The sequence below is a fragment of the Engystomops pustulosus genome, chromosome 2, assembly GCF_040894005.1.
Source record: "Engystomops pustulosus chromosome 2, aEngPut4.maternal, whole genome shotgun sequence".
Taxonomy (NCBI): Eukaryota; Metazoa; Chordata; class Amphibia; order Anura; family Leptodactylidae; genus Engystomops; species Engystomops pustulosus.
The window spans coordinates 158580222-158598129 of record NC_092412.1 but is presented as its reverse complement, the minus strand read 5'-3'; the positions used below and the strand labels follow the sequence as shown (position 1 = coordinate 158598129).

General features: G+C 42.5%; 1 protein-coding gene across 7 annotated transcripts in view; it reads right to left on the bottom strand.

The window, feature by feature from the left end:
* Window positions 1–320: 320 nt before the first annotated feature.
* KLHL12 (kelch like family member 12) overlaps window positions 321–17908 on the bottom strand; it is a 35733-nt gene continuing 18145 nt past the window's right edge. For all 7 annotated transcript variants that reach the window (XM_072137140.1, XM_072137139.1, XM_072137138.1 and 4 more), the window contains exons 10-13: window positions 5695–5853; window positions 5510–5608; window positions 5243–5429; window positions 321–1177 (exon numbers count right to left, since the gene is read on the bottom strand). In XM_072137140.1, the coding sequence (XP_071993241.1) occupies window positions 1051–1177; window positions 5243–5429; window positions 5510–5608; window positions 5695–5853 (572 nt within the window). In that variant the 3' untranslated portion in view covers window positions 321–1050. The remainder of the gene's footprint in view (window positions 1178–5242; window positions 5430–5509; window positions 5609–5694; window positions 5854–17908) is intronic.

The following is a 17908-nucleotide window of genomic DNA, read 5'->3' as shown; positions in this document are numbered from 1 at the left end:
AAATTTCTGTGTTAACACTTTGCGATAAATAAGTGGGTCTTGGTTGTAGTTTGGGCACTCGGTCTCTAAAAGGTTCAGCATCACTGGCATAGACTGACAGATATTGGTCTCCGCCCACTTCACCTCTGGTGAGAAAGATTTTTGTCACTTTCAGAACAGAAAACGCCATAACTTGGAAAAGAAAAGGGGGAGCAGCACAAAGTAGGCATTGTTCGGTTTCCAAAGGGGGAATCACATATAATAATTTGGTAAAATCACTATAATTTTACAGTTGCGCTTTAAGTAAATATTGTTTCAAAAGTACGACACGACTCAACAAGTTTTGTAAACTGTTTAATGACAAACATTTCAGCAATTCGCTTCATTTCAACAAAACAATTCTAAATCTCCAAAAATGTGCCATTACTTTCCTTGAATCAGCATGAAAATTACCGCAATCAGGTGGCTTTCACTATAAATAAGAATATGGGCAGTATATAAAACATGTTGCAGCTGCCTTACAGAATTATAAGTGAGGCTGGAGTGCTTTTACATTATTATTACTGCACAAATCCTTATTCATACACTGATATTTTGGTCAATATTTGTAAGCCCAAACCAGAAGTAGAACTTATGTTCTAAATATTAATGTAAAATACTGACCAAAATACTGTGGTCTTAAAGAAGTCTTCTACTTATATGTACACTATACGATTAATTTAAGTGCATTTTCGTGCATGCGTCAAATGGCATTCCCTTATGGCACATAATAGTCATAACTTTCAACAAAACCATACTTGTCTTCTGCAATACACACTCCACGGAAGGTGTTGCACTAAAAACAGTTGTCCTTTTTGCTATGAAAATTAGTTTATCATCAAGTTTTACAACCACATGGCTGTCAGTGGCACAATGATGAGGCACCTTTAGTTTCACAGTTTGGAATGACCTTTGTCTTTGCCAGTTTCAATGAGCTCCAGTGATTGGCAAGGCATGTGTATTTAACTGAAGGTCAATATTCACATTTTCATATAAAGTCAAGACTAGAAGGACCAGTATTGGCCTTTGCTCTCATTTTTCCCGAAGGACACAAACTCCTGCATCACAGCGCTGTGTTGCCATAGAAGTAACTACATCCCAACTATCAATAACAGGATCGTAACATTCAACACTGTTCAGTAGTGAATTGCCATCATACCTAAAAAGAAAAAAAAAAAAAAAGTGTTACTTTTCATATATACTGGAGCCCTGCCAAAAAGAATCTGCCATAGGGATATTCTCCCATTTTGGGCCTATAAAACAAAGATGGTGGGTGCAGAATTTGAAGTATGCCACCTGATCTGATTTTAAGTTCCTGACAGCAGGTCATTTTAGACAACAAACTCAGAAGCACCAGATGGCATAACCCAGAAGTGGTTCTAGTTAGCTACTTGTCACTCAGGGCCAGTTCCTATCCGCGTTTTAGCTTCCATTCTGAAGTTTGCTTTTAAAAATGGAAAGCTATATTAATAGTGAATGCTTTTTCTAACAGATACCTTCAACGGATTCATTAAAAAAAAAGGATATCTTATTCATAAGATAACGCAGATGTGAACTTGTCCCAACGTTGAATTTCACAGATAATACAGGCAGTCCCCGGGTTACATACAAGATAGGTTCTGTAGGTTTGTTCTTAAGTTGAGTTTGTATGCAAGTCGGAACCATATACTTTATTATTGTAACCCCAGTCAAAATTTTTTTGGTCTCTGTGACAATTGTATTTTAAAAATGTTGGATTGTCATAAGAACCAGGATTAACAATAAATCTTAATTACAGGCACCAATGATAACTGTTAAAGCTGTTTATTTTAGCCTAGGACTAAAGTACAGTAAATTACAAAAATCCAGAGGTCCGTTTGTAACTAGGGGTCGTCTGTAATTCAGGTGTTCTTAAGTAGGGGACCGCCTGTACCTTCTAAAAAAATATGCATATATCACAACATATTTAAAGAGAACCCGTCATGCAAAATAACCCCCCTAAACTAAATATATTTTCATAAACTGCCATTAGAGAGCATTGCCTCTATCCCTTCATTGTCCCTCTACATGCCTGTAAACCTAAGCAATGAGGTCCTAAAGCTGTATGCAAATGACCTGTGAAATGTCCAATGAAGCATTAGCATATTCAAGCTGTCCACTCTATTCATGAGTGGGAGGCACAGCCACACCCCCAGTGCATGACGGACAGCCTGTATAATGATGTGAGGCTGTATAATGATGTGCTTCCTGGTGCTGGTGGCCACGCCCCCTGCAGCCTGTGTGTGCATATGTCTGTGTGTTTAGGAGAGATACAGCAGCTCCAGGCAGCCATGTTACAGCAGAACATGTCAGATTCATGTGTAGCTGATGTCTGTGTCTCTCACCTGTATATTAGGAAGATGCAGCATGTCAGCAGATGCAGCAAACACACTAGCCATGCTTTACTATACATTACACACAGACATGAGCAGGGGGAGGAGAGGGGAGGGGTAACAGGGGTGACATCACTGCCTCTGACCATGTGATCAGCCTCATTTACATAATAAAGAATAGATGATTTTACAATGAATAATGTATGAAATAACTAGATAAAGGCTGGGATGGATCCTTGTGAGCTGCTCCAACAGGTAGAGGTGACAGGTCAAGTGACACAGACCTGATGACAGGTGTCCTTTAACTAGATTTTAGGAAAAATGCATATATTCAAATGGACACTGTTTATTACCTATGTTTTCAAGGGAAATTGAGCATCCTGTCTGGTTCTGTGGTTAACCTAAGAGAAATCCAAGCACATGCCTTTCTTTTTAAACCAACTTTTATTTTCTCTCCATTCAGAAAATGGACAGCACAAACAGAGAGGCTTCTGATACACAGGGGTTACGTACATGATAGGATTCTGTAGGTTTGTTCTTACGTTGAATTTGTATGCAAGTCGGAACTGTATACTTTATCATTGTAACCCCAGTCAGAATTAGTTTTGTCTCTGTAACAACTGGATTTTAAAAAATGTTGGATTCTCATAAGAACCAGTATTAACAATAAACATTAATTGTAGACATCTTTAACCCCTTAAGTACGTAGGGTTTTTTCGCTCATTTCTCGCTCTCCACCTTCAAAAATCCACAACTTTTTCATTTTTCCGTGTACAGAGCTGTGTGAGGGCTTATTTTGTGCCTAACAAATGTTACTTTTCGCGATTTTATTTATTATTCCATGCCATGTACTGGGAAGCAGGAAAAAAATTCCAAATGTGGAAGGATTGAAGAAAAAAAAATGCATGTGTGTCACGTTCTTGTGGGCTCAGTTTTTACACCTTTCACTGTGCGCTCCGAATAACACGTCTGCTCTATTCTTTGGTTCAGTACCATCACGCTGATACCAAATATATGACTGTGTGACATTTGGATCACTTTTTATTACATTTTTTTATGTCAAGTGATGTAAAAGACGCGTTTTGGACATTTGGCCGCCATTTCCCATTATGGAGCGCAGCAATACCTAATGAGTTCGTGATTTTTACTGTTTATTATGTTTTATATCAGTTCTAGGGAAAGGGGGGTGATTTTAATTTTCAATATTTTATTTTATTTTTTAAGCTTTTTTTTTTTCACTATTTCTTAGAAAATCTAGGGTACATTAACCCTAGATGGTCTGATTGTTCCTACCATATACTGCAGTACTACTGTATTGCAGTACATGGCAGTTTTGCATATGATTCATTACAATGAGCCAGTGGCTCATTGTAACAAATCTGTAGAAACCAAGGCTGTCTTGGTAAAGATGAAGATCCAAGGCTGTCATGGCCACCGACCACCATCCAACCCCCCGCCCCCCGAATAAGGTTCAGGGGAGTGACGATCTTAAGATGGCGGCGCCCATGCACCGCCATTTGTTTTAAGTGCCGCCGGCGGCATACAAGAGGTCAACACCAACGACTGGTGCAAGCACCGACTGCGGGTATTAGCATTGGGTCTTTGCTGCAATATGCAGCAAAGCCCATCTCTGTATGAAGAGGGCTCAGACCGTGAGCACTCTTCATACACCGTTCATAGCTCTGTGGCGGATATATCCACCGCAGAACGTGAAGGGGTTAATAACTGTTATAGCTGTTTATTATAGCCTAGGGCCAATGTACAGTAAATTACCAAAGGTCCGTTTGTATCTAGGGGTCATCTGTAAGTTGAGTGTCCTTAAATAGGGGACCTCCTGTATAGATAATATATAATAAACACAGTATAAAAATAAGAGAGAGTGTATGCCATTTATATATTGAGGCTCCTTTTTCATGTGCACTGCTACTGTCCTAAGAGCCAATCACTTAAAGGAGTATTCCAGGAATCAGCATAATGCATATACAAATGGGTCCTTAAAATATAAACTTATATGTAATTAGTTGTTATTTAAAATGTTGCTTCCCTTAGCAGAAAAATGCTGATGACAGCATGATGACTGTAATGAAGAATTAAAATGCTACTGGCCCTTTAATCAGTCCGTTGATTTCCTTCAAGACTCAGGACAGAAGATGGCTGCTGGTCACATGTCCACAGAACGTCCTCCAGCTACCTGGACAGGTCATGTGATCACCACTATGTTTGGTTGTAGTTGGTTGGTTTCAGTGCCTCCAGTATGGCCAGTGTATTGGTGATGTAAATTACACATAATTACTATGGTAACATAGCAAAAAGAAAAAAACAACCTGTTAGATCATCACTGGGAGCAGATCATAAGAGGTAGGTGTAGTTAGTGAGAACTAAAGGATCTTGGGACTTGTAGTTTCCAGTGGCACCATCTTGGTGATAACTCTTCAAACTTTAGAGAGGCCACAAAATTTTGTGAATCATAAAATCAAAACAAAGAAAGCTCCATTTTGTGACTAATGACATTGAGTTTTGTTACATTCATTTATTTATAGCACAATGGATTTTTGTATCAGATGTTCATATTCCCGGAATACCCCTTTAAGCTTCAATACCTCTTGGACCGCTAGAGATCAGCTTGAGTTTTTGTGTACAGCCCTTTTGAACTGGTGTGATAAAATAAGTTTGTGCTCTACTTTGTAAAAAGAATAAAGGTGGACAAGGTTATCACTTGGGTGATGCAGCCTTTCAGTCAGCTGTTTAATGAATATGCCCCGAGTCAGACTCTTACTGATCTACTTACTGATAATAATATAACCACGGAAGCCCCTTCGAGATAAAAGATAACAAACACACACATACATATACATATTAATTCAAGTACATACCCAGCTATGGCATAAAGTCTACCACGCAACACTGTGGCTCCAACATAGCAGCGTGGTGTAGTCATGCTAGTCATTGTTGTCCAGGAATCAGTACGAATATTGTAGGCTTCCACAGATGATAGATGAGCCGTGCCATCAAAGCCCCCCACCACGTAAATGTGATCATTCAGGAGTGCTACACCAGCGCCTATAGTTACATAACAACAATGTCACACATGTCTAAGGATCTACATTACAAAAAAAAAAAAGAGAAAAAGCTTCAATTACCTGAACGTTTAGTTGCCATTGGCGTCACGTGGCTCCAATGCCCAGTATGAGGATCATATCTTTCAACAGAACTCAGAATGTTTAAACCATCATAACCACCTGAAACTCACATTTAATGTTAGGTCATGCATAAGCAATCTATAGCTAGTATTTAATGATGCTATGGTTCCCCTTCCCACTCTCACCTAGACAATAAATAACCCCATTGGCGACAACAAGTCCTGCTCCCTCACGTGCTGTTTGCATATCACCTAGCATGCTCCACTGATCAATGTTAGGATCATAGCGTTCCATACTTGTGTGCCGCCGACTTCCATCAAATCCACCAGAGACATAGATCATATCTGCAAAAAAAAAAAAAGAATGTTATGGTTAATCATAAATTATTGACACGTTTAGGGCGCAGACAGTTTGTACGTTAAGGATCAACCCCTTTTTCTTAAACCCTTACCGTCATGCGATTAACTATTATGTCACATGCCGACTGCAGGGGGAATGGAGATAATAATAATAAAAAATGTTTTCCATTTTGCCAAATTCTGAGGCCAATAAGTTTTTCACACTTGTACGGACCTATGTAAAATGTGGCTATTCGGACATTTGGGTGCTATTTTCTGTTACGGTGTTCACGACCAGGAATAATCTTTTTAATAATTTTGATAGCACAGGCATTTTAGGATGCGATGATACCCATCATGTTTATAATTTTTTACTGTTTATTTTTATATGTGATCTAGGGAAAAGGGGGGGGGGGGAATTTAAACTTTTACTTACTTACATTTTTTTTTACCATTATTTCAGACCCTCGTGTGTACTTTAACCCTGGAGTGCCTGATTGCTAATACTGTATACTGCAATACTACAGTATTGCAGTATATAGCAATCTTACTGCTGATCTCAAATAGATCCTGCCATCTGCTGGCTATTAGATATCATTACACATGGCAAGCCTACAAGTCTAAACGATACTGTAGGCTGCCATGGCAACAGAGCGCTAATGGAATGGTAAGTTAGGTGCCACGGTCAGGTTCGACCTTGGCACTTAACAGGTAAATTGCTGCGATTGGTGCCAGCACTGACCACGGCAGTAACAGGCAGATATCGATTGTGTTATACAGCAGACACCCGCTGTGTATAGAGTGTGCTCAGCCCGTGAGCTCTCTCCATATACCTCCCGCAGAACCAGAATTTTGTAGTATGTCCTGCTGCGCAAAGGGGTTAATTTTTGTAAATGTATGAAAACATAAAACCTATACAAATTTGGTATCCCTGTGATTGCACCAACCCAAAGAATGAAATAGACATGTCACTTGGGGCATACAGTGAAAGCCGTAAAATCCAAGCCCACAAGAAAACGGCACAAATGCATTTTTACACTGCATTTGGAATTGATTTTCCCACTTCCCGGCATGGAATATTAAATTCCCATCACTATGAAGTGCAATTTGTTAAGCAGAAAACAAGCCGTCACAGAGCTCTTTACAAAATAAAAAAAAAGTTACGGATTTTTGAATGTGGGGAGTCAAAAATGAAAATGCAGAAACGAAAAAGGGCTTTGACAGGAAGAGGTTAAATCTAACCAGTGTCTCTTCAAGTATAAAGAACTGGTGGCGCTGGTGTAGAAATTTTATATGTAGAGGTGGTAGCGCTGGACCAGTAGTGGGTGCACCAAACTACACACTACTTTTCCAGAAATTCCCAGGAAGGGGGAGGGGGATTCTGGGGGCATTATGCTGGAGTCCTTGCTTTCATACACACTGAAATTGTATGTGTTACCCTGATGTACACACAGTGTATACATCTTCACGCAATAACTTGTCCTCTTATTTGGCTGGTACTGGTGGAAATGAATTCTCCCTTTAACATCTAAAAAAAAAAAAAAAAATCTAAAAAATATTCTGTCATAGTGGCTTTGAAGCACCTCCCCAATGACACCCAACAAACATACCTGAGGGGTGAGAAGTTCAGGAAACCCAAAGTGAGAATGAAGAAATAAGAGAACCTCAGACCAAAATCCAGATACCCTTGGACAATCCCACACACAATGTTCCCACTGCAGACCACAATGGAAACATATCTGATAGAGATAAGGCCTGTGTAAGGGGCTTGAGAAGGTCAGGAGCCCCAAGGAGCACCTCCAGCTTGGAGAATTCTAATGTAGGACACAGGGAGTTAAATTGTGCATGTACAGCATGCTGCAATTGTAGATAGGAAAACTGCACACTCCCCGGGACCCCAAACCGCTCACCAAGATAAGACAGGAACAACATACCAGAGTCTGCTACGCATAAGTCACCCAAGAGCTTAAAGGGGTATTGTCGTCCGGGCATTCACATCCAGATTCATTAATTTGCCATACATAAACATTTCTTCAATTAAATGTCATTAAAAAAAAATGTACCTGTGCGAAGATAATTTCTCATAAATGTAGTCATATGGTCCCTTAGAAACCAGGCTGTTTCCCTGGATACGGCCACCTCTGCTGGAGGGATTGCACGAAGAAACAAAAAGTTACTGCATGTCGAACAGCCACTGCTGCCAAAATGTGAGGTGGTCGTATCCGAGGAAGCCATCTCGTTTCTAAGGGACAACATGACTACATTTAGAGAAATTATCTTCACAAAGGAACATCCAATACAAGATATGGCAAATGAATTAAAATAAATTTAAATGCCCAGATTGGAATACCCCTTTAACACCAGCTCTTGTCCACATACTAGTGCAAGGAAGACAGGGATTAGCCCAAAGAGGAGTTTGAGGAGAGTATGCAGGAACCTGTCCCTGAGCCAGAATCACATGTGCAAGCTTCCAAACCTTGGCCACTGTACAAATAGAAAACAGGGGCATCACAGGAGGGCTGAAAGCTCGTAAGAATACTCCTAAGACTTTCATAGTAACCCATGAGAGCACCTGCCGGTGCTGTGGCTGCATTAGTTAAATCAAGGTCCAGCCACCAGTGAGTGTACAGTAGCTGAGAGGCTAAGAAGTAGAAGTATAGATTAGGTAATGCCCACCAATAATGCTGACTATATGAGCTTTTGCCTGAGTATATGAACTGTTGGCAGAATACTCAGCACATGAGCTGGTACTTTTAGTACTCCAGCAGTATACTGCATATAACAATGAGAAATGTAAAATGAGAAATACTATAGTCATGAGGCTGGAGTACTACAAGTACCAGCTCATATGCTGAGTATATAAGCTGGCACTTGTACTCTGGCCTCATGGCCATAGTACTTCTCATTGTACCCCTTTATTTTGCAGTATATGAGCCACATAATAATCAGCACCATATACTAAAAACAGGAAGAAACTGAGAACTGTTGAGGAAGAGCTTTGTGTGTGTCTTTCCACCATTCCTGCCAGGATATCCCTTTTGTGTTTATCAAAAACAGGCCCACGTTTCACACTGAGTGAGTAAAATAAATTTAGAATCTATATTATTAACTATATTGTGACACAGTCAGGGGTTTGTTGCTGGATGGGAGGTATTATCCTCTCAGCTTGTGTTGCTCAGAGTAATGCAGCAAGCTGAAATCAAGCACCGGACCAAACTTCAAGCACCGGTCCAAACCGGGTTTTCAGGGTGTTCCAGCTAACAAAGCTGAGCTGGAAGTGTGCACAAGAGAGTGGAGTGAGCTCTAGTCTCAGAGGGAGAAGCTTGTTCCAAGAGCAAACACGTGTCCTGTCTATGGAGGACAGGTTGGCTGTTTTGGACTTTAACCCCTTAACGCTGAAGCCACTTTTCACCTTCCTGACACAGCCTATTTTTTAAAATCTGACATGTGTCTATTTAAGTGGTTATAACTTTGGAACGCTTTAACATATCCAGTTGATTTTGAGATTGTTTTTTCGTGACACATTGTACTTCATGCTGGTTGAGAAATGTAATCAATATATTTAGTATTTATTTATGAAATAAATGGAAATTTGGCAAAAATTTTGAAAAAAACAATGTTTTCCAAATTCAAAATTTTCTACTTTTTGGAAAGTTGGTCATATCACTAAAATAACTTGATAACTAACATTTTCCATATGTCTGCTTTAACTTGGCATCATTTTTCAAACATCTTTTCCTTTCTTTAGGATGTTAGGAGGCTTATAACTTTAGGTGCAATTTTTCAGATTTTCACGAAAATCATCAAAACCTACTTTTGGAGGGTCAATTTAGTTAGAAGTGATTTTATAAGGCCCACATGACAGGAAACACCCACAAATGACACCATTTTAGAAACTACACCCCTCAAAATATTCAAAACAACCTTTGGGAATTTTTTTAACCCTATTAGTGTTTCATGAGGGTGAAAGATAAATGAAAGTGAAATTAGAGAAATGTAATTTTATCTTACTATAGATTCATTGAACACTAAAATTTGCACCTTCACAATGGGTTAAAAAGGAAAATGCATTTTACAATGTTTAGGGCAATTCCTCCTGAGCATGCCATTACCCATTTTGTCACTGTACCCTGCTGTACGGGCACAGGGGGGCACTTGGAATGGAAAGAGCGTTGTTTCGTTTTTGCAGGGCAGATATGGCTGAAAAAGTTTTCATGTGTCAGGATGCATTTGGAAAGCCATAATGGTACCAAAACAAAGGAAAGCCCCAACATGAGACACCATTTTGGAAAGTACACCCCTTGGAGAGTTTAGCAACGTGTAATTTGTGTATTTTCCCCAACAGGTGTTTGATTCAATTAGGGCCCAAAAGGGAAAAAAGGTGAAAATTTTCTCAAAAAAGTCACTTCTACCCCAAATTTTTGTAAGACACAAGAGATAAAAGATGAAACAACCCCATAAATGTGTAAAACTATTTCTCCTAAGCACAGAACTGCACCACTTTTGCATATAAAATGTTGTATGGGTGCACAGTAGGGCTCAGAAGGGAAAGAGGGGCTTTGGCCTTTTAGAAGCCAGATTTGACAATCATCCTTTACATGTGTCAGGATGCATTTGGAGAGCCCTAGTGGTACCAAAACAGAGGGGAACCCCAACAAGTGTCACCATTTTGGAAAGTGCACCCTTTGGAGAATTCAGCAAGGTGTAATATGTGTATTTTCCCCTACAGGTGTTTGCTTCAATTAGGTCCCTAAAAGGAAAAAGGTGAACATTTTCCCAAAAAAGTCACTTTTACGGCTATTTTTTGTATCCCATAAGGCATTAAAGATGAAACAACCCCAAAAAATGTGTACTAGAATTTCTTCCAAGTATAAAATTGCCCCACACATGCAAATAAAATGTTGTATGGGTACGCAGTGAAGCTCAGAAGGGAAAGAGGGGCGTTGGCCTTTTAGAAGCCAAATTTGGCTTTACATGTGTCAGGATGCATTTAGAGAGCCGTAGTGGTACCAAAACAGAGGGGAACCCCAACAAGTGTCACCATTTTGGAAAGCACACCCCTTAGAGAATTTAGCAAGGTGTAATATGTGCATTTGTCCATAAAGGTGTTTGATTTAATAAGGACTTAAATAGATAAAAGGTGAACTTTTTCTTATAAAGGCCATTTTACCCCTAATTTTTTATAGCCACAAGGGATAAAAAAAATGTAATAACCCCCCAAAATGTGTAAACCTATTTCTCTCAAGTGTAGAAGTACCCCACGTGTGTATATAAAATGTTGTATGGGCGCACAGTAAAAGGAAAGGGGAATGTTTGCCTTTTAGAAGCCAAATTTGACAGAAATGTTTGACATGCATTTGGAGAACCCTAGTGGTATAAAACAGATAAGAATCCGAAAAGTGACCCTAATCTTTGAATGCACACCCCTTAGAGAATTTTTCAATGTGTTATATATGTATTTGCCCCTACAGGTGAATGATCCAATTAGGCCCTAAACATTAAAAAGGTGAAAATTTTCCTATAAATGTCACTTTACCGCTAATTTTTGTAAGCCACAAGGGATAATATATTAAATAACCCCAAAAAAGGTGTAAAACTATTTCTCCCAAGTGTAGAAGTACCCCACATGTGCATATAAAATGCTTTATGGGCGCACAGTAGAGTAAAAGAGGGATGTTTGTCTTTTAGAGGCCAAATTTGCAAGAAATCCTTCACATGTGTCAGGATACATTTGGAGAGCCGTAGTGGTACCAAAACAGAGGAAAACACGAAAAGTGACCCTAATTGTTGAATGTACACCCCTTGGGGAATATAGCAAGGTGTAATATGTGGTGTAGTGTAATACACGTGGTGAAATGAGCATTTTGAACATATAGGTGGTTTCCAAATACGATGTGCAATGGAGTCCAAGATGGAAATTGCAATTATTTCTGGAAAGTTCAGTGCCCGTTATGTGGCGCCCCTTATGAAATAATGGAGGGGTATAGGGAGCAAAGGGACCTAACAGTTGTTACAATTATTCATTTTACCGAAATTAATTCACAACAGCTTGGGCATGAATTGTGAATGTGTTGCGTATAAGGAGGTAGAATATACCAGGGGACCAACTAAACTTTTGTCACTCTGGAGGTGTCGCAGGTCTCTTAGTAGTATGTAGTGTCCATCCTAACTTCTCTTTTGGAAAAGACTCTTTATTGAGTCCTACCATTAGAAGCAGCAGAATTCACCGGGAAAATGCTGCCCTGACAAAATACAGGAACATCTAAACCAGAGATACTGGGGCCCCGTCCTTCTTGTCCCAATATTAGTTTCCTAATATCTTCCTCTTGAAAACGGAGAAATGATACGGCAGGACATGCACATTGGAACAGCTCGTAAGAGTTGTATACCATAATCTGTACAATGTGCACGGCCAGCGCTTTTGTACCATATCTTCGTTTTTCGTAGGGAAATTATAGCCAAGTGTTGCTCTTATTCACCTTAGCGATGCCCATTGTGACGAATATTGCTGCTTTTGGCTGGACCAAATCGACCAGCCAATAGCGACAAACATGGACAGAGGGGGGCAACAAAACCCCTCTGGACCGCAAGGCAAAATTGGTGGCTGTCAGGAACAGCCGCCACCCTGCCCCGATCACCGTGTCTACAGACATGGTGACCGGTATTACTGACGTCATAAGTAAATTCGCTGCTATTGGCTCGTCTGAATTGATGAGCCAATAGCAGCGATAATAAACTGGGGGTGTGTGGGGGGGACGTAACTCTTCTGGTCCATGGGGCAGGATGGATGGCTGTGAGGAACAGCCGCCGTCTTACCCCGATCAGTGAACAGCCGCCGTCTTACCCTGACCGGTGCTGGAAAGTCACTACCCGCTGCACCGTTCTATAACAACGCTCGTTGGGAATAGGCTATACAATCATTATTTATTTTTTAAGCAATTTAGACAAATAAGGGCTTATTTTTTGCGAGACGAGATGCACTGTAAAAAAAAACTTAATTTTAGTGGGTTTTTAGCTTATTGAAGCAATTTTATTAACTTTTTACGTGTGGAGGAAAATAAAATCATCAATTCTTGTTTTGGATTTTTAGCATTTTTTGGGGGGGTGTTCACTGTAGCATAACAATAATATATTATCTTTATTCTACGGATCACTACGATTACGGTGATACCTCATTTATATAGTTTTATTTTTATTTGTCCAATTTTATTGAAGGAAAACTAGAATAGAAAAAATTGCATTTGTTTTAGTGTTGCCATTTTTATAGCGGCATAATTATAGTATTTTTTAGTTGACGGAGCTGGTTGTAAGCTTATTTTTTGCGTGACAAGTTGCTCTTTTTATTGGTATCATTTTGGTGCTTGTAACTTTTTCGGATCACTTTTTAGAACATTTTTTGTAAAACAATTTGATAAAAAGTTTTAATTTTTGGCAAGTTTTTGGGGTTTTTATTTTACCACGTTCACCGAGCGGGTCCAATTATGATTAGGATTTATTGTACAGATTGTTACGGACGCAGCGATACCAAATAAGTGGGGTTTTTTCGTGATTTAGTGTTTTTTATACTTTATTATTTGTGTAAAGGGAAATGTGGTGTTTGGGGGGACTTTCACTTTCTTTTATTATTTATTTTTATTGTAAAAAACGTTTATTTATTAATTTTTACTTTTTTTTACAGTTCATGACATCTAAGCTTGAACAAGTGATCTTCTGATCACTTGTTCAAGCTGTTTTACAGGTTACACAGTGCAATACAGATGTATTGCACTGTGTAATATAAGACACTGAGCATGCTGCGCATGCCCAGTGTCTTACAGCCGGGTCCTGCCAGGAGGCAGGGACCCGGCTTCCGGAGGAAGATCTCGCAGCCCCGGGCACCGGCAGTCCTGGGGCTGCGATCGGAGCAGCGGACCCCCCCGGTAGAGGCGGGTGTCAGCCATAATATATAGCCGACACCCGCAGCTTCTGGCGCCGGCTCCGTTCAGGAGCCGGCGCCAGAAGCTTGACGTAATAGTACTGCATTTTGCGGGAACGCACCTCCCGCGATGCAGTACTATTACGTCAAATGTCGGGAAGGGGTTAAATGGACTAAGTGCTATGCAGCAGCTTCTGCAAGGTGTGAACATACACCAACAATTTGGACTATTTGTGAAGACCCTGCTACTGGGTGAGAAGGCCAAGCCTGGTCTGTATGTTTATGTTTTAAACAAGCATGAAGACAATGCTGGATTTTTGTTCCATTTGTTTTGTGGTGTGAATAAACACTGAACTGAACTGAGAACTGTCTCTTTCCCTCTGTCTGCGACCGCTACCTAGCTTATACCTGAGCAATACCCCACAATTGGTGGCTTGGAGCGGGCAAAACGCAGTGAGGGTGGTGCAAAACCGGAGTTCTTTTTTTTCCTGGGCACCACTGCATGTCGTGGATTAAACCTGCAAAGTTTCAGCTAGCATCACCGGACAAGATGGAGGAGCTGATTAAACAACTTGTGCAAGCTAATGTTCAACAGCAGATGGCACACTCTGAGGCTATGCAGGCCCAGCAACAGACTAACGACTTACTGCTACAACAAATAAAGGCGCTGCGTGAGACTCCAACAGTGGTGACCCAGCTACAGCCTGCGGCCAGAGAGAGAGTCCGAACTGCGCTGAGAAAGCTGACAGCGGAGGATGACGTAGAGGCCTTCCTGGCGGTGTTCGAGAGAACGGCAGAGCGTGAGGGGCTGCAGCCTGACCAGTGGGCTGAAGTGGTGGCCCCGTTCCTGACTGGCGATGCGTTAAAGGCATATTTTGACCTCACTCAGGAGGATGCCCTGGACTACAAGAAGTTGAAAGGTGAGATCCTGGCACGCATGGGGGTCAATGTTTATGTGCGGGCCCAACGTGTATATCAGTGGGGGTTTGTGGAATCCCGAGCTGCCAGGTCTCAAGCTTATGACCTACTGCACCTGGTAAAAAGGTGGCTTCAGCCTGAGACTTTAACCCCAGCCCAAATAGTGGAGAGGGTGGTGCTAGACCGTTTTGTGCGCACTCTGCCGGTTGCCATTCAGCGCTGGGTAGGTCAAGGTGACCCAGGTAATTTAGACCAGCTGGTTGGTCTGGTGGAACGTTACATAGCCACCCAGGACTTTGTGCGGGACTGTACCCCTACACGTAAGCCACCCCGTCCCTCACCCCCACTTGCAGTGACTGAGGAAAAGCCCCGACCTTCTGCTGGGAGTAGCTCCCCAACGATGTCCAAACAACGTTCCACAAAGATTCGTGAGGTCCCCACACTCCGCTGTTGGCGCTGTCATGTCCTGGGACATGTGGCTGCAAATTGCCCCTTGACCTCCGAACCTATGGACTGTGGGTACGCTCGCCGTACTTCCTTCTATGCACGGCCTGTATGTACCGCTGACGTCCTGGATGCAGATAGGGCACCTCCCATGTGCCCAGTGTCCGTTGATGGGTGCAGGGCTAATGCACTACTTGACTCAGGGAGCCTAGTGACCATAGTACGGGATACCCTGGCGCTACCCTCTCAGTTCACTAGTCGCAAGGTTCGAGTATTGTGTATTCATGGAGACTTAAAAGATTATCCAACCGCACTGGTGGTCATAAAAACACCTGCTGGGAGGAAAGTCCACGAGGTGGCAGTAGCATCAAATCTGCCCTATGACCTAATTATAGGAAGAGACTTTCCATTATTCTCTGCACTATGGCCATCGTTACTGCATGTCAGTCCCCAGGGGTCAGGGAGAGCAATAGCTGAAGGTCATGTTCCAGACCTAGAACCAGAACCTTGGGAACCTGAGGCGGAAGGGCCAGCGGTAGGGGTGACCGCCACTTCGGTGGATGATGGGGAGACACTACCAATGAATGTAATGGTTGGGGAAGTAGAGGACTTGCCGCCAGGCCCTGAATTGTCAGACTTAAACGTCTCTGGTGACAATTTTGGTACGGCGCAACTCCGGGACCAGACTCTGTCCCGAGCCTGGGGGAATGTGTTAATGGTTGAAGGTGAGCCACAACAACCAGGAGCTGAGGCAGTTTTTCCTCGTTTTGTGGTTCACCATAATTTACTGTATCGGGTCACCCAACTACGGGGTGAGAATGTTGAACAATTAATAGTGCCTCAGGCATATCGTAGGATGGTACTGGATCTTGCTCACCAACATGTTTTAGGTGGACACCTTGGGCCGCAGAAAACCCAGGACCGTATACTGCAGCGATTTTACTGGCCCAGTGTGTTCAAAGAGGTGGAAGAGTTTTGTAAGTCCTGTCCGACCTGTCAAATAACTAGCCCCCAGCAGCACTTCCGCAGTCCCCTAGTACCCCTCCCAATTATCGAGGTACCTTTTGAGAGAATTGCCATGGACCTTGTGGGTCCAGTACCTAAATCTGCTAGGGGTCACCAACATATTTTAGTTGTCCTTGACTACGCAACCCGGTATCCAGAAGCAGTGCCACTGCGTCATACCTCTGCCAAACTTATAGCTAAGGAGTTAATGGAGATGTTTTCAAGGGTTGGGATACCTAAGGAGATTCTGACAGACCAGGGGACTCCCTTCATGTCGAAGGTCATGAAGGAACTCTGCAAGTTGCTGGGGATTAAACAGTTAAGGACTTCAGTTTACCACCCCCAAACAGACGGCCTGGTGGAGAGATTTAATCAAACTTTGAAAAATATGCTGAAAAGAGCAGTGTCCAAGGATGGAAGGGACTGGGATCTGCTTCTGCCCTATCTTATGTTCGCAGTGCGAGAGGTGCCCCAGGCCTCTACTGGGTTCTCGCCCTTTGAATTACTATATGGCAGACATCCCCGAGGTTTGCTGGACGTGGCCAAAGAGGCATGGGAGCAACAGCCCACTCCGCATAAGAGTGTCATGGAATATGTCACTAAGATGCAGGAGCGGATGGAGACAGTGTTGCCCCTTGTCAGGGAACATATGGAGGCGGCTCAGCGAGCCCAGAGTCAGGTCTACAATAGAGTAGCTAAGGTACGGAGCTTTAACCCAGGAGACAGAGTCTTGGTTTTAGTACCAACGGTAGACAGTAAGTTCCTCGCAAGGTGGCAAGGCCCTTACGAAATTCTGGAAAAAGTAAGCAATGTAAATTACAAGGTACATCAGCCAGGGCGGCGGAAGCCAGAGCAGGTCTACCATGTCAATTTGCTAAAGCCTTGGAGAGATAGGGAGACCTGCGTTGGGAGCACCCCGCAGCCGGTATGTTTAGGGGAAGGGAAACCAGTACCTCCAACTGTTCCCGGGGAAGCGGCTGCCACAGTGCGCATTGCTGACAGCCTTTCCCCTAAACAGGCTCAAGAGGCCAAGGAGTTCATTAGTCGGAACACGGACGTGTTCTCTGACCTCCCTGGACGTACTTCCGTAATCCAACATGACATTGTCACGGAGCCCCAGGCAAAAGTCCGGCTAAAGCCGTACCGGGTGCCCGAAGCTCGGCGACAAGCCATCACGGAGGAAGTACAGTTGATGCTGCGGCTGGACGTAATTGAAGAGTCAAGAAGTGAGTGGGCAAGCCCAATAGTTTTGATACCCAAACCAGATGGGACGCTACGTTTCTGTAACGATTTTCGTAAACTGAACGAAGTGTCCAAATTTGATGCTTATCCCATGCCCCGGGTGGACGAGCTAATTGAGCGCTTAGGACAGGCCAGGTATTTTTCTACCTTGGACCTCACTAAAGGGTACTGGCAAGTGCCCTTGACGGAGGCTGCCAAGGAGAAAACTGCCTTTATCACACCTGAGGGACTATTTCAGTATAAAGTGTTACCCTTTGGCCTGCATGGCGCCCCGGCCACGTTCCAGCGTTTAATGGACATTGTGCTTCGTCCACATCGGCGTTACGCGTCAGCGTACCTCGATGATATTGTCATTTTCAGTGCTGACTGGGAGAGTCATCTGGCAAAAGTGCAGGCTGTAGTAGACTCCCTCCGTAGGGCCGGGCTAACTGCTAACCCAAAGAAATGTGCCATAGGGCTAGAGGAGGCACGGTACTTAGGCTATATCATTGGGCGTGGAGTCATCAAACCCCAGATGAATAAGGTAGAGGCAATACG